The sequence below is a fragment of the Mauremys reevesii genome, linkage group 9, assembly GCF_016161935.1.
Source record: "Mauremys reevesii isolate NIE-2019 linkage group 9, ASM1616193v1, whole genome shotgun sequence".
In the NCBI taxonomy this organism is placed as follows: domain Eukaryota; kingdom Metazoa; phylum Chordata; order Testudines; family Geoemydidae; genus Mauremys; species Mauremys reevesii.
In genome coordinates this window covers 4,885,692-4,900,597 of record NC_052631.1, presented here as the reverse complement: position 1 = coordinate 4,900,597, position 14,906 = coordinate 4,885,692, and the positions used below count along the sequence as shown (strand labels likewise).

Genomic DNA, 14,906 nt, shown 5'->3' with positions numbered 1-14,906 from the left:
AACTAGAGCAGGGGAAGGGTCATGCATAGCAAGTGCCATGAAATGCACCCAGGGTCTCCCCATCTGGGATAAAGCTCAGGCCGTTGCTTGGCAGTCTGCGCTTTGTAGGGGGAAGAAGGAAAAGCCTGGGCGTAGTACAGTACAGAGGCCTCTCATTGGCTGCACCTCCGTGGATTGTGCTTATAGGCGTCTCATGGCACAGGTGGAACGGGCGTATCCTTATCATGGCTGAAGAACTGATGGTCTACTAGGAAAGGGAGCGAGGAAACCTCCTCCCAGCCCCCAGCCTAGGGCACCAATGGAAGGGTGAGGGATGGGTTTGAGTTTAGCACATGCGCAGTCTCAGCGCAGAGAAGACGGAGGCGGGAACAGCCGGGAAAGCATGCACCGGGGCTTTCTTGCTAACCACTGGGCCCGATTTGGAGCTGATGGTGAACATCAATCCAGGGGTTGCTGAAGTCAGTGGAGTGACTCTGGATTTACACCAGTGTAAACGATATCAGGACCTGGTCTCAGAGGTAGGGTGACCAGATCACCACACTAAAATATCGGGACACATTGGGGTGCCGTCTGCCCCGCCCACAGTCCACTCCCACTCCTCCCAGGCTCCGCCCCCCACTCTGCCCCAGGTCCTACCCTCTCCCCACTCTTCCCTCCCCCACCGCACCCTTCCTCATCCCCTGGCCCCCTGCTGGCTTGCTGCGTTTCTCCTCAGTCCCCCACCAACCGCTCACCTCCCCGCCCGCTCGCTCGCCTGCCCGCCGCTCGCCTCTTCACCCCCCCACTCGCCACTCACCCCTACGGCACCGACTTCCCCTCTGCCGGGTGAGTGCTTGCCCACCTTCTGCCTCTTGCCGCCCCTGCACTGCCCTCGCCCCGCCCCCATTTCACCCCCTTCCCCCAAGTCCCTCCCCTGCCCTGCCTCTTCTCCACCTCCTCCCCTGAGCGTGCTGCGTCCCCGCTTCTTCCCCCTCCCTCCTGGAAAGCGGTAAGTGCTGCCAAACAGCTGTTAGGCGGCGGGGAGCACTGGAGGGGGGAAGGAGCAGGGACCCGGCACGCTGAGGGGAGGGGGAGAGAAGGAGGTGAGGAGGGGGGAGCTTGGCTGCAATTTTCCCCTGTGGGTGCTCCAGCCCCGGAGCACCCACAGGGTCAGCGCCTCCCTCCCAGTCACCTCCTTACCCGAATATCAGGACAAGTGGCGTCCCGATCGTACATTGATCGGGACGCGGGACAAAGGGTTAAATATCGGGACAGTCCCAATTTTATCGGGACATCTGGTCACTCTACTCAGAGGACAGAACTGGGATATCTTGTTTCACTCTGAATTCTGGTCAGTGACCCCCCTCCCCTCCCCCAAATGCATGTCAGTTAAGGGCCTGATTCCAGATTCTGGTGCCTTCACCTAGCCAGTTCTAGCCAGAAGCCCTGGTGGAACCATGGCCTTTATTCTGGCCTGATGTTAGGACACCGCTGACTGCCTGGTGCTGAAGGGAGCTCCCAGCAGGAGTTTGGTTTGAAGATAAAGCAGGATAAAGAGATAAGCAAGAGCCCCCTCCCCTGTTATCGGTACCAAGGAGGTGAGCTCTTTGTCTAGAGTCAGGGTGAGGGGCTTTGTGGGCCCTGTGTCACTACAGTTGGGTTTTCCTGCCTCTCCCCGCCCCGGAGGAATTTCAGAAGTGGGTGTAGTGCTGGTGGAATGCGCTGGCTTGACAGCCTGGGTGCTGATGGCCTCTCTGCACAGCGGCAGGGCATGGCTTCCCCCGTGAGGGTATATCAACCCTGACCTGAAGGAACCATCCCCCAGCAAGCGTGAGAGTGTAGGTCAGTCTCCGCAGCCCCACCCAGTCCTTGGCCCCTCTGCGGAGACGCCGGCACAGGGGCCAGGTAGCCGTGGTGGTATCTTCTGGGTGACGTGGATGCCTGTCCCGCTAAGGAACCTGGCTGAGGCCCATCAGCTCATTTCCCATGAGCTGCCGAGCGGACGTTTCCTACGACAGTGCATGAAGGAACGTGATGCCAAGCAAACCCCGTGAAATAAGGCTGGAGGGGACTGAGAGTTGCTGTTACCGGTTGCAGAAGACCAGAGTCGTGCTTGCTGGCTGGGGCGAGCTCATCTCTTCAGTTCAGGATCCAGGAATGTCCTCCTGTGTGAGGATCCCATCTTCTCCTCTACCCAGTCCACGTAGTTAGACACTTTGGTGTACACCCCATACACTTGCTTGCTTCCGCACTCTTCTGGCCCACCCCATGAGACCAGGCCTTGGGCCACCCACCGCTGGGTCCCGGGGTCCTGAATGACGAAGGCTCCTCCGCTGTCTCCCAGGCAGGTGTCCTTCCCCCCTTCGTAATAGCCGGCACAGAACATGTTCTCAGTCACGCTGTAGTTGCCCGAGCGGGACTCGTAGCTGGTCTTGCATTCGGCATGCAGCACCACCGGCAGCTTGACGTACTGCAGGATGTCGGACAGCGTCCTCATCCCCGAGCTGATGATCTCGTCCACGGTGATGTTGGGGTTGGAGATGCCCCAGCCAGCCACCAGGCCCAAGGTGTTGGGATGAGGCCCTTCCAGCTCGTGCTCGAACTGGGGCAGGCAGACTGGCATTACATAGGCATCCATGGTCACCTTCTCCTTCAGCTTGACCAGGGCGATGTCATGGTTGTAGTTCTGGATGTCGAATCCCCCATGCAGGATGATCTCCTCCACCGTCCGGTTGACGGCATCCTTCTTGTTCCTCACGTCATGTAGGCCCAGGTAGACGGTGACGTGCTCCTTGGACACTGGGATGACGGTGTTGTCCCGGCGCTGGGAGCGGAGGACGTGAGCCGCCGTCAGCACCCAGGAGTCAGAGAGGAGGGCCCCGCTGCCGAACCACTTGTCGTTGGGGACCCTGGACGTGTCCTCCACCACGATCAGGGCCTGCCAAGGGAAGAAGCCGGGCTCCGCGTTCCGCCCTCCAATGATGCGCTTGATTATCCCGGGCAGAGGGCGAACTGGCTGGCCACACACTGGTGAGAGAAAGGACAGGACAGTTAATCTAACAGGGGCGAGCACTTCACAGGAAACAGCAGAAAGACGATTCTCCAGTAGATTATGCCAGTTTGGATTGGTCTCTTAAGAACCAAATACTCTTATTTCTGTGCCCAGGGGACAATCCTTGTTCTCGTGGACATCTGTGCTGGAAAAGACCCAACCCCATCTGCCTCTGCCGGTTTGGTTTCTACAATATATGCACCAGGGTGAGAAGCAGGCTGATTTTAAATGACATGGGCACCCCAATTCCATGTCCTGAATGGGCCCTCTCTGTTATGTCTGGTATATAAATTTTTCTACCTTGTTTGCATCCCTAAAGATAGTCACTCGCCCCATCGTTTTGTACCTCCATAGCTTGGCGGAAGGTGGAATTACTTGGGTTGGGATGGACCCTCTAGTGGAGTACCATGGTCCATTACGCTAGTGCTGTGACAGGGATGGGGATGATGGTGGTAGTGATAATAACCATAATTGCTTAGCAGTTCCAGAGCCTTATTCTGCTCCTGTTAATGTCAGTCAGGGCCTATATGGGCTGCTCCAGAGTCTGCTGAAGTCCCTGGGTTTGTCCATTGATTTCAATGGGCTTTGGAGTAGGGCCAGGTTATTCCATCACTAGGTCTGATCAGCCCAGTAGACAGGGCACTGGAATGTGCTGCAGGAGACCTGGGTTTTGGTCCTACCTCTACCACTGATCTCTGGGTGACCTTGGGCAAGTTGCTTTGTGCCTCAGTTTCACCTCCCCCTATTTTTCTGTCTTGTCTATTTAGACAGTGAATTGGTGGCAGAGCCAGAATAAGAACCAGGTCTCCTGACTCTCCTGCCCATGTCCTTGCCTCTAGGTCATCCTGCTTTCCCTTGGTGACCTCTGTCCTGCGCTGTCATTGATGTATTTAATTAAATGAACTATGCTTGCACTCTACTACCAATGCATGTATTACCTGCTGGCAGGGTTTCTGCTTGGATTTCTGACCACACAGGAGGGACTCACATTGGAGGAAGGACATGCTTTAAGTAGGCAATGTGCCATATTATCAGCATCACTTCGGTGGAAAAGATAGGCCCATGGCATAATCTACCAGCAATGATGCATGTACGCTGCCTAGCATCATCCATCATTGCACCTTTGAAGCCCAGAATACCTTCATGGGGGTGGGGGAAGAGTTTGAACTCTCTCCGTCCCCCCCAACACACACACTGAAACGAGGCTGCAAGGGTCCCACCGCCAGTGCACCTCGCCCAGAATTGGACGGTCTTCAGTTCTAGCCTAGGCTGGCAAATGAAACAGAACAAAAACAAGTTGCACCATCCCCACCCCGCCCTGGAGCTGGGATGGAGGGATTTGTGGAACTTGACCCCACCTCTGGTTTTCCATCATCGTGCCGTGCAAGTCAAGCTGGAATGCAATGCCTGTGTAGATGAAATCGAATTAATCCCAAGACCCATGGCTCAGTTAATGGGATGGACTCCTTATACCAAGGGCCCCGTATCCTTTCTTCTGCCCCATCATAGACCTTGTGGCCATCTTCTGTCCCCTCACAGACATCACTGGTTTTCTTGCAGCTCTCAAAGGAAAAGCATTCGGTTTCCTAATGCATTTGATATATTACCAGGGCGATGCCAGAAGAACCTCAGAAACAGGGAGCTGAGCCCCAGCTCACTGGCACCAGTTTTGCACTGATGTAACTCAGCTGATTTCGTAGGAGTTAGGCTCTGATCCAGCAAAGCAGCTAAGCCTGTGTGTAACCTTACGCGCGCGAGGAGTCCGTTGATTTGAATCAGGCCTTGCTCCTGTGTCACTGAGAACAGTATCAGGCCTCTGGTCTTTAGCCGTGGACCATGTAGGTGGGTATCATCCCACTTATGCTAAGACCCCAAAATACTAGGCCCGGGTTACATGTCTTCTGCAGTGTCCTAGCTCTGCAAGGCTGTCCCTTGTGTTTCAGTGACAAACCGGGTCGCAGTGTAAATGGCCATTCTAAAACAATGCTTTAATCGATGCTATTAACAAGACAGGTGCAAACTGATGCTAAATAAAGACCCGATCCAGCAAAATATATACAGAAATAAAAGAGAAATAATAAATATTAACAACAAGAGGCCAAAGGTTTACTGGTCTAGCGGATGGGTGGGGGGAAATAACAGACATGATATATCTTGACTTAAATGAAACTATAGTGAGGCTTTTGACACAGTCCCACATGACATTCTCATACGCAAACTGAGGAGCTGTGGTCTAGATGGATGCCGAAGTGGCTGGAAGACCGTGCTCAATGGTGCACCGTCAGACTGGGAGGACATACCTAGTGGAGTCCCGCCGGGGACAGTCCTGCGTCTGGTACTGTTCAATATTTTCATTAGGGACTTGCACAGTGGAGTGGAGAGTGTGACTTTAAAATCGGCAGATGACACCAAGCTTGGGAGGGGTTGCAAGCACTTCGGAGGCCAGGATTAGAATTTAAAATGACCGTGCCAAATTGGAGAACTGGTCTGAAACCAGCCAAATGACATTCAGTAAAGCAGAGCACTACGCTTAGGAAGGGAAACTCAAAGGCACAACTACAAAACAGGGAATAACTGGCTAGGTGTTAGCACTGCTGAACAGGAGCTGGGGGCTATAGCGGATCACAAACCGACTGAGTCTACAATGGGATGCAGCTGCCAAGAAGGCTAATGTCATTCTGGGGTGCATTAACAGGAGTGTAATGTATAGATACAGGAGGTAATTGTCCTGCTCTATGTGGCACTGGTGTGGCCTCAGTTAGAATCATAGACTATCAGGGTTGGAAGGGACCTCAGGAGGTCATGTAGTCCAATGCCCTGCTTGAAGCAGGACTAATCCCCAGACAGATTTTTGCCCCAGATCCCTAAATGGCCCCTCAAAGATTGAACTCACAAGCCTGGGTTCAGTAAGCCAATACTCAAACCACGGAGCTACCCCTCCCCTGTAGTACTGTGCCCCATTCTGGGCACCACCCTTTAGGAAAGATGTGGAGAATTGGAGCGAGTCCAGAGGAGAGCAACAAATATGAGAAAGGGTTTAAAACCCTGACTTATGAGGGAAGGTTAAAAAAACTGGGCATGTTTACTCTTGAGAAAAGACTGTGGGGGGACCTGATCACAGTCTTTAAATATGTTAAGGGCTGTTATAAAGAGGATGGTGATCAATTGTTCTCCATGTCCACTGAAGGTAGGACAAGAAGTAATGGGCTTAATCTGCAGCAAGGGAGATGTAGGTTAGATATTAGGAAAAGCTTTCTAACGCTAAGGGCTGGTAAGCTCCAGATCAGGCTCCCAAGGGAGGTTGTGGAATCCCCATCAGCGGAGGATTTTAAGAAGAAGTTGGCCAAACACCAGCTGGGGTTGGTGAAGGTTTACACGGTCCTGTCTCAGCACAGGGGGGTGGACCAGCTGACCTCTTGAGGTCCCTTTCAGCTTCACACGTCTGATTCTGCAGAAGCCTGACATTCTTGTGCAATTTTGACTCAGTCCATACTCATGCGACACTCCCATCCAGTCACTTCCTGCTCTCTGGGAAGCTAAACACCGACTCTCTCACAGTGCACCCCCTTTGTGGAAATGTTCTCACTGCTGGCTCAGCTCCTTGTCCCAAGATCTGGTCGATACAAGGGTTCTTTAAGAAACCCCAGCTGATATGTGGAGGGTACACAGTGTTCTGGTGCACCCAGGACAGCTGTCTTCCCTTAATGACTCCACGGGCAGTGATTCCTCTCCAGCCCACCCCACCCCCATTTCTGGCTACCAAATAACCTTCCCCTTTGCCAGGCTGATGCAAGCAAATCGGGTTGGCTGCCAAGTGCTGTAGTGTAGGCTTTAAGAGCCTGATCCATAGCCCACTGTAATCAATAGGCCCCAAATTAGTCTCTCAAGAGCCCTAATAAGCTACTCCCATGCCTGTGAATTATCCCCTTCACTGTTTCTCCAGTTCATTTCACTCCGCTTGGGAAGGAGAGGTGCCCACTAGAGGACGACGGCTGGCAGTTCCGATTTCTAGCCAGGCATTCCGAGGGAGGCTGGCACGCTGAGAACAGAGTGGAGAAGAGAAAAGAAAGCAACAGGAGGACAGATCGCGGCGGTTCTGTTTGTGGGTCACAGAGCAAGCCAGGGACAGATTCAGACACTCACAGACACCAGTGCGGGCAGCCAATAAGCAGCTGATAGGGTTGATTCACGGCTCACAGCCACATGCTCAATCCAGTAGACTGCTCTGCCTCTCCGGGAGAGGCCCCGGCAGTTAAGGAAGCACAATAATGCTGAGCTCCATAATAGGGAGCAGGGACGTGAGCAGCTTCATTCCTCTGTGCTGCCGATTTTGTTACACCAGCGTGACACTGTTCTGTCTGAAATCCAGCACTGGGGAAAGTCTGACTTGAAAAGGTGAAACCTCCCGGAAATGTGTGTATGTGTACATGTATGTGAGTGGGCATGTGCATGTGTGTGTATGTGTCCATGTATGTATGTGTGTGTACAGGTACGTATGTGTATGCATATGTGTGTGTGTACATGTGTGTGTACATGTGTAGGTGTACGTATGTGTATGTGTGTATGCGTACATGTGTGTGCACATGTACGTGTGTGTGCACATGTACATTGGTGTATGTGTACGCATGTGTATCTGTGTGTACGCATGTGTGCATGTGGGTGTATATGTGTGTGTATGTGTATGTCTGTACATGTACAGGTGTGTACATGTAAATGGGTGCATGTGTGTATGTGTACACGTGTGTATGTGTGTACATGTACATATGTGTGGACATGTATGTGTATGTGTGTGTACATATATAGGCATATGTGCACATGTACATTTGTGTATGTGGGTGTGTACATGTGTGTGCATGTATATGTATGTGCATGGAGGTGTATGGGTGTGTATGTGTATTTGCATGTGTGTGCACATGCACATGTGTGTATGTGCATATGTGTACATGTATGTGTGTATAGGTGTACATGTGTTGTGATGGGACAAGGCCAGATGGCTACAGTAAAGTAGTGAGGAACAGGTATGTTAGCCCCAGGCTAAACAAATCCCTGGTACCATGGTAACCAAATTAAGATCCTTCTAGAAGGCAGTGGAGAGAGCTACATTGATTGGGCCACCTGAAGCCAATCAAGGGCTGGTTGGAACTAGTTAAAAGCCTCCCAGTTAGTCAGTGACGTGTGCGTGTGAGGAGCTGGGAGCAAGAGGCACTAGGAGCTGAGCGTGAGTAGGCACTGCTGGAGGACTGAGGAGTACGAGCGTTATCAGACACCAGGAGGAAGGTCCTGTGGTGAGGACAAAAACGGTGTTTGGAGGAGGCCATGGAGAAGTAGCCCAGGGAGTTGTAGCTGTCAGGCAGCTGTTCCAGGAGGCACTCTAGACAGCTGCGATCCACAGGGCCCTGGGCTGGAACCCGGAGTAGAGGGCGGGCCCGGGTTCCCCCCAAACCTCCCAACTCCTGATCAAACACAGGAGGAGTTGACCCGGACTGTGGGTTCCACCAGAGGGGAAGGTCACTGAGGTGAGCAAATCTGCCCATAAGTGCAGGACCCACCAAGGTAGAGGAGGAACTTTGTCACAGTGTGTACAAGTACGTGTGTGTATGTGCATGTGTCTGTACATGTATATGCATGTGTGTGTATGTATGTGTATATGGATACATGTGTATGAACGTGTACGTGTGTGTGTACACATATGTGTGTGTTTAGGTTCCCTGCCATGTCAAATACTGTCAGGAATATAAAATGCGCTTAGCCAAACAGTTCCTGTATCCCAGCTGTCAGGCTGCCGGGAAGCTGCCTTTCCTCCTAAGGCGATGGGCTGCGTTTAGAGGAAGCTCTTCTAGCCAAATATTTATTCTAATAAAAATCTCAGACACACTGAAAGCCTCGGAACTGCTCTTGCTAACGGCAGATGGAGGGTGCAGGGCAGGGCTGAGAGAGGGGTTTAGGAGTGATGGGCACCTGGCGGGAGCCAAAGGGGGAGAGGAATCTAACCACAGCTGAACGGACGCAGGTATTTGGACAGCTTTCTCCCCGCTGTCAGGCTTCATTACCCCCGAGTCTCTCTGCGCTCCTGGCTGCCCTCGGGGCTCAGGAGCGGCCGCACTGGAAGTGGCGCACAAAGGCTGCCTGTCACCGTCGGCTCCCAGTCGTGTTAGCTGGAGCCGCAGCACCATGGAGGGGGGCAAGGAGCAGCCAGAGAAGAGGAGGTTGCCACAGTCACAGCTTGGGGGATTCTACACCTTCCTTTGGAGCATCTGGTACGGCCACTGCTAGAAACAGTTTACCAGACTAGACGGGCCAGGGCTGAGCAGGACGGGCAATTCCCATGTCCTTGGCACTGGTTCAGAGAGTGTAACTAGGGAGCCACCATATGATTTATTCTCTGGCTTTGGCCCCAACCCTGCAATCAAACCCGTGCACCCCTCCAGAGATCTGTCCACGCAGATCCAAATGCAGGATTGGGGCCCATAATTGTACTTACACACACACATACACTAATCAATCCTCTTCACTCTCCATTGGCCCTGAAGCCCTTGAACCTTGGGGGTGGGGGGGGGGGGAACACACATGTTCTGGCTACTTTTATCCTTTTCCATTTAACAATGTATGCTTTTTAAAAAAGAAAATGAGTTTTATGAATGAGGCTGAAATTAACATGGCTGTGTTTGTTTCACCACTGAGACTGTGGTGCATAGATCAGGGAGAGAAATGGCAATAGGACACGAGGCTCCATTTTCACCACTAGGTCACAGGTCTGACACTACCTTAGCTGCTAGTGAGCAAAGTGAAGTCACCACCATCTGGCTGCATTCCTGGGCCCAGGATCTGAGGGATCCAAAGATCTCAAATGATGGTGGGTTCCAAATCCACATGCAGAACCTCGCTTTGCAGCTGGGGCTGTCTCTGGATTGACCGGGTACGGCGTGTCATTGAAACTTACTACACCTGCACTCTCTTGGTTGGGTGGGATTTGCCAGCCAAGACCCATGATATTGTGTTTAGTCCTCCCTGATTAGGGGAGCTTGCAAACACCTCACACAGGGGTGTGTGGTTGCAATGGTCCATTTCAGTGAATAACTGAGCTTGGCCTGAAATTCGCTGTCCACAAACACTCCCGCCAGTGCATCCCGACCACAAAGGCTCTTGGGACAAGGCTGGTGAAGGAGTGTGGGATTCCTGAAAAAGTCCCAGCAAATATTCCCAGAAACCATGTGCTGGGATTTGCCCAGCTCCAGGTCAGATCTGGGTGCACTGTGAGGCGAGGGAAAGGGTGGGGGAGGGTGTTTTTACATGCTGTGAGCAGAGGGGAATGTTTGCCTTTTTCATAGACTCATAGACTTTAAGGTCAGAAGGGACCATTATGATCGTCTAGTCTGACCTCCTGCACAATGCAGGCCACCGAACCTCACCCATCCACTCCTGTAATAAACTCCTAACCTATGTCTGAGCTATTGAAGTCCTCAGAGACTCCTCCAGCAAGTGACTCATGCCCCACGCTGCAGAGGAAGGCAAAAAACCTCCAGGGCCTCTGCCAATCTGCCCCGGAGGAAAATTCCTTCCCGACTCCAAATATGGCGATCAGTTAAACCCTGAGCATGTGGGCAAGACTCACCCGCCAGCACCCAGGAAAGAATTCTCTGCAGTAACTCAGATTCCACCCCATCTAACATCCCATCCCAGACCATTGGGCATATTTACCGCCAACAGTCAAAGATCAATTAATTGCCAAAATTAGGCTATCCCATCATACCATCCCCTCCATAAACTTATCAAGCTTAGTCTTGAAGCCAGATATGTCTTTTGCCCCCACTACTCCCCTTGGGAGGCTGTTCCAGAATTTCACTCCTCTGATGGTTAGAAACCTTTGTCTAATTTCAAGTCTAAACTTCCTGATGGCCAGTTTATATCTATTTGTTCTTGTGTCCACATTGGTACTGAGCTTAAATAATTCCTCTCCCTCCCTGATATTTAACCCTCTGATATATTTATAGTGTCTGCTGAGAGGTATCATTGCTGGCCTGCGGGGTCCCAGGAGATAGCGGCATGCACCATATGGAGTGGGCATGTAAGGCAGGGCACGTTGGGCTGGAGTGCAGCTGTAGCAAGCCGTATGCTTGCCAGAGACTGCAGTGAGCCGTGTGTGCTGATCAGAGGGAGGGCAGGCAGGGCCGGCTTTAGGAAGTGCGGGGCCCAATTCGAACAGTTTCGACAGCCACCTAAGTGGTCTGACTGCAGGCAGGGTACCTAGGAGCCGCTGAGCCTAATCCCCTCCTCAGACAATGCCTCTCCCTGCCACCTGGGGCCAGGCCCTTACCTGCTCAGCCTCAGTGTCTCCAGTTGTAAAGTGGGGCTAGTTCTCACCCAGGGGCCTAGTGGGGACCAATCAGTAAACGTCTGTGGTGCACTGTGTGCGGTCGGAGTAGATCCAGTGGGCACAGTACAGCACCCCCCAGAGGGGACGCCATTGGGCCGTTATTTAAAGATCCGCTGGACTCTTGGGTGGCTGCTTGAGGCAGGTTCTAAGGTGCTGGGCCAAGTTTCACCAGTGCAATCGCCTTAACACCTCTGGTGACCCCCAGGGTAGGATTTGGTCACCTGGCGTTAGAGATGGCCCTGAACCACCCCCTGGAGCTCAACTCCTGCGGACTTTGGAGTGTTCAGAATCCAGCCCCATCTCGGTGCCACACAGCTACTGCTCTGCCCTTTAGAGCCACATCCCCTGCGTACAGCGCTGCTGATCCTCACTGCCCCTGCCTGCTGCTGAGGTGTCCGAAGGTGCCGTACCTGTGGATCACAGCCTGGGGCACCGCTGCATAGTGAAGGCATCAGGCTGCCCCAGCCACGGAGTGAAGCCAGCAGAGCTGTGCTGAATAGACCCGCACCTTCCCCAACCTGTACCAGTCGCGTCAGGCTCTGTTACCCCTTGGAGAGCGAATGCTGGATTGGCTGACTCCTGGCATAGGCAACCCTGCTACGAGATGGCAGCTCGTTAGGTGGTGCATCATGCCAGAGCTCTCTAGGTACCTGGTCGACAAGACGGCAGCTTGGTCCCCAGCTCCTCGCTCTTCCACACCCCCTTAGCATCACAGGTGTACGCTCCTGGAAGAGAGCGAAACATTAGCTGCCTGTTGCCTGTCCGAATGCAGGGTCTGCTCGTGCAGCAGGTGCATGCGCCGTTGGCTGCGGCTGTGGCTGTGGGTCAGCCTCGCATGTTCAGACACGCAGCCGATAGGGTGTTGCCATAAATATATTCTAGGAGCCAGAGTCTATGCGGGGCTTGCGGAGGTGCCCTAAAGGTGGAATTTGGCCCTATGTGTTTGTGTGAAAGGCCCCTCCACTGCCTTCCTCCCCTGAAATGATTTTGCAGGGCATGGAGAAATTAAGGACGTTACTCAGACTGCACCGCGGGGCATCTGCATGCCGATGTTTATGGGGATTTCCGCTCCCCTACAGCCTTTTCTGAATGCTTGTGGCATGTCACTGTCCGGGGTTCCAGTGCCAAACGGGTGGTGTCCAGAGCCCTGCACTGTCCCAGGGCACTGTGCCCATTATGCTCAGGCTGAAGGCTCTGCTGTGAGCTGCTTCTCCCTGCCAGGCTGTTAGTCCCTGACAAAGTCGTGCAGGACAGATGTGCTGGGCTGATCCAGGAAGCATCCAGCATGCCAAAGGTTATTGCACACTAGGCCTGGAGGCTGATTGGGCAGCAGCAGGGTTATGGACAGGGGGCTGGGATGTGAGCAAATCCTTCCAGTCTCCACTCCTAGCCTGGAGCAGTGGGTCTGTTTTTCTGGAGGGGTTTGGGACAGCCTACGAGCCTCACCCCCTGATGCCAAGGCGTGCCCAGAGGGTGGCCTTGAGAACCAATGTGGCTGAGGGAGGTTTTCAGTGCCGCTGTCATCACTATGGAGCAGTAAGAGTATTTAAAGAGGAGCCCGTGCACGCACTGAAATCCAGGGGAGCCAGGCACCTTGTATCCTGGCGGTTACCCTGCTCCTGGGAGAAAAGGAGTGAGAACAGCTGAGGGAGGCTGACTGAGTAGCTGGCCACAGGTGTGGCCAGCTCAATCAGGGCTGGTCCTGATAAGAGGCCTGTGAGCCAGGACAGTCTCACTCCAGGGCTCAGCTGCTTGGGAGCACCGGGTACCTTGGGCACGGGCACGGGCACGGGCAAGGGCAAGGGCAAGGGCAAGGGCAAGGGCAAGGGCAAGGGCACGGGCACGGGCACGGGCAAGGGCAAGGGCAAGGGCAAGGGCAAGGGCAGCTGGGGAGCTCCAGCTGGCAACTCCCCAGGCTGAGGTCTGGTTCAAGGCCTACAGAGGTCCTGGGGCTGGGAGGTGCAGCCCCGGGATAGGCAGAGGCAGCCTGGCCACCCCCCTTGCCAGTGAATGGCCATTGCAGGCTGCAGTCTGCCCCAGAGAGCGGGGGCTAGATAAAGACTGGCAGTAGCCACTGAGGCAAGGTGGGTATAGGGGGTTTGGGGTTCCCCCAAGGGAGGGGAGACCCAGAGTGTGGGGGCACTGTGGGGCAGCACCCTATGTTAAGGGGTGCTGGGGTCTGGGAGGGATGTGGGGCCAGAGGCGGTAGAGAGAACAGGGCTGGTAGCCAAGGGAGAGAAAGCGGCCAGCAGGAGGCGCTCAGAGGCTGGAAAGAGCTAATTCCTGGATGGCCAGCAGGAGGCGCCATGGCGGTGAGTTCCCGCCGTGTGACACACCTACATTCCTTTCAGGATCCGGGCCTAAGTCTCTGCAGCCTGCAGCTGCTCGGGTCCGGCTGGAAGCATTGCATGCTGGGACCTGTTGTGGCTGCAGACCCCTCCCCGTAAGAGGGGAGAGTAGCGGAGATGTTACCAGGCTATCGATGGAAGCGGAGCTCTGACCGCTGTACAGTGAGCAGGGGCGGCTCCAGGCCCCAGCACGCCAAGTGCGCGCTTGGGGCGGCATGCCGCGGGGGAAGCTCTGCCCGTCGCCGGGAGGGCGGCAGGCGGCTACGGTGGACCTCCCGCAGGCGTCCCTGCGGAGGGTCCGCTGGTCCTGCGGCTTCGGTGGAGGTCCGTGGGACCAGAGGACCCTCCGCAGGGACGCCTGCGGGAGGTCCACCGGGGCCACGGGACCGGCAGAGCGCTCCCGCAGGGTGCTGCCGTGCTTGGGGTGGCGAAATGTCTAGAGCCGCCCCTGACAGTGAGGGCATTGCTACACTAACATCCACAGGAAAGGAAGGGAAGACCTTGAAAGGGTCATCAAGTCCCCAGCCCCATTTCATTAGCAGGACCAATTTTTGCCCCAGATCCCTAAGTGGCCTCCTCAAGGATTGAACTCACAACCCTGGGTTTAGCAGGCCAATGCTCAAACCACTGAGCTATCCCTCCCTCCCACTACAGTCAAAAACCCAAGGTAGAAGCTGCGGCCAGCCAGGGGCAGCCGACTGGCTGGGGCTGCGGGGCCGTGAAATTGCAGCGTAGATGTTCAGACGCAGACTGGAGTCCGGGCTCTGGGTCCCTCCCTGTGGGGTCTCAGCGCCCAGGAGGCACATGTGAGCAGGGATCCATGGGTTCCTTTCTAAGGAAGCTGCTGAGGAGTGGGGCTGTTTAGGGAGAGGGACCAGACTGGAGCCTGCCAAGGCAGGGAGTGGCTGCTGGGAGTGAGCAGACTCCAGGCAGGGAAGGCCTGGGAACTCCCAGGGGGACGACACAGGGATCGGAGAACTCTATTTGGGGAATTATTTTGTTAGCGTGAGAAATCCAGGCTCAAGGAGGGGTGTGGCTGAGCTAGAGATGAGTTTGTGTGTGGGGTTCTTAAAGGGCCCTGAAGAAGGGAAACCGAGGCAGAATGCCGCAGGTCCACCTCTGGCCACGAGGGGGAGCTCAGGAAGCAGCTGAC

General features: G+C 54.4%; 1 protein-coding gene across 4 annotated transcripts in view; it reads right to left on the bottom strand.

Annotated features, from left to right (window-relative positions):
* The window catches only part of MASP1 (MBL associated serine protease 1), a 69,727-nt gene that overhangs the window by 15,334 nt on the left and 39,487 nt on the right, over window positions 1-14,906 (bottom strand). For 3 of the 4 annotated variants that reach the window (XM_039489016.1, XM_039489019.1, XM_039489018.1), the window contains 2 exons: window positions 12,056-12,130; window positions 1,071-3,006 (listed from right to left, as the gene is read on the bottom strand). In XM_039489016.1, coding sequence (XP_039344950.1) covers window positions 2,111-3,006; window positions 12,056-12,130 — 971 coding nt within the window. In that variant the 3' untranslated portion in view covers window positions 1,071-2,110. Of the gene's footprint in view, window positions 1-1,070; window positions 3,007-12,055; window positions 12,131-14,906 lie in introns of those variants that run through there. The other variant, XM_039489017.1, reaches the window with a different exon arrangement.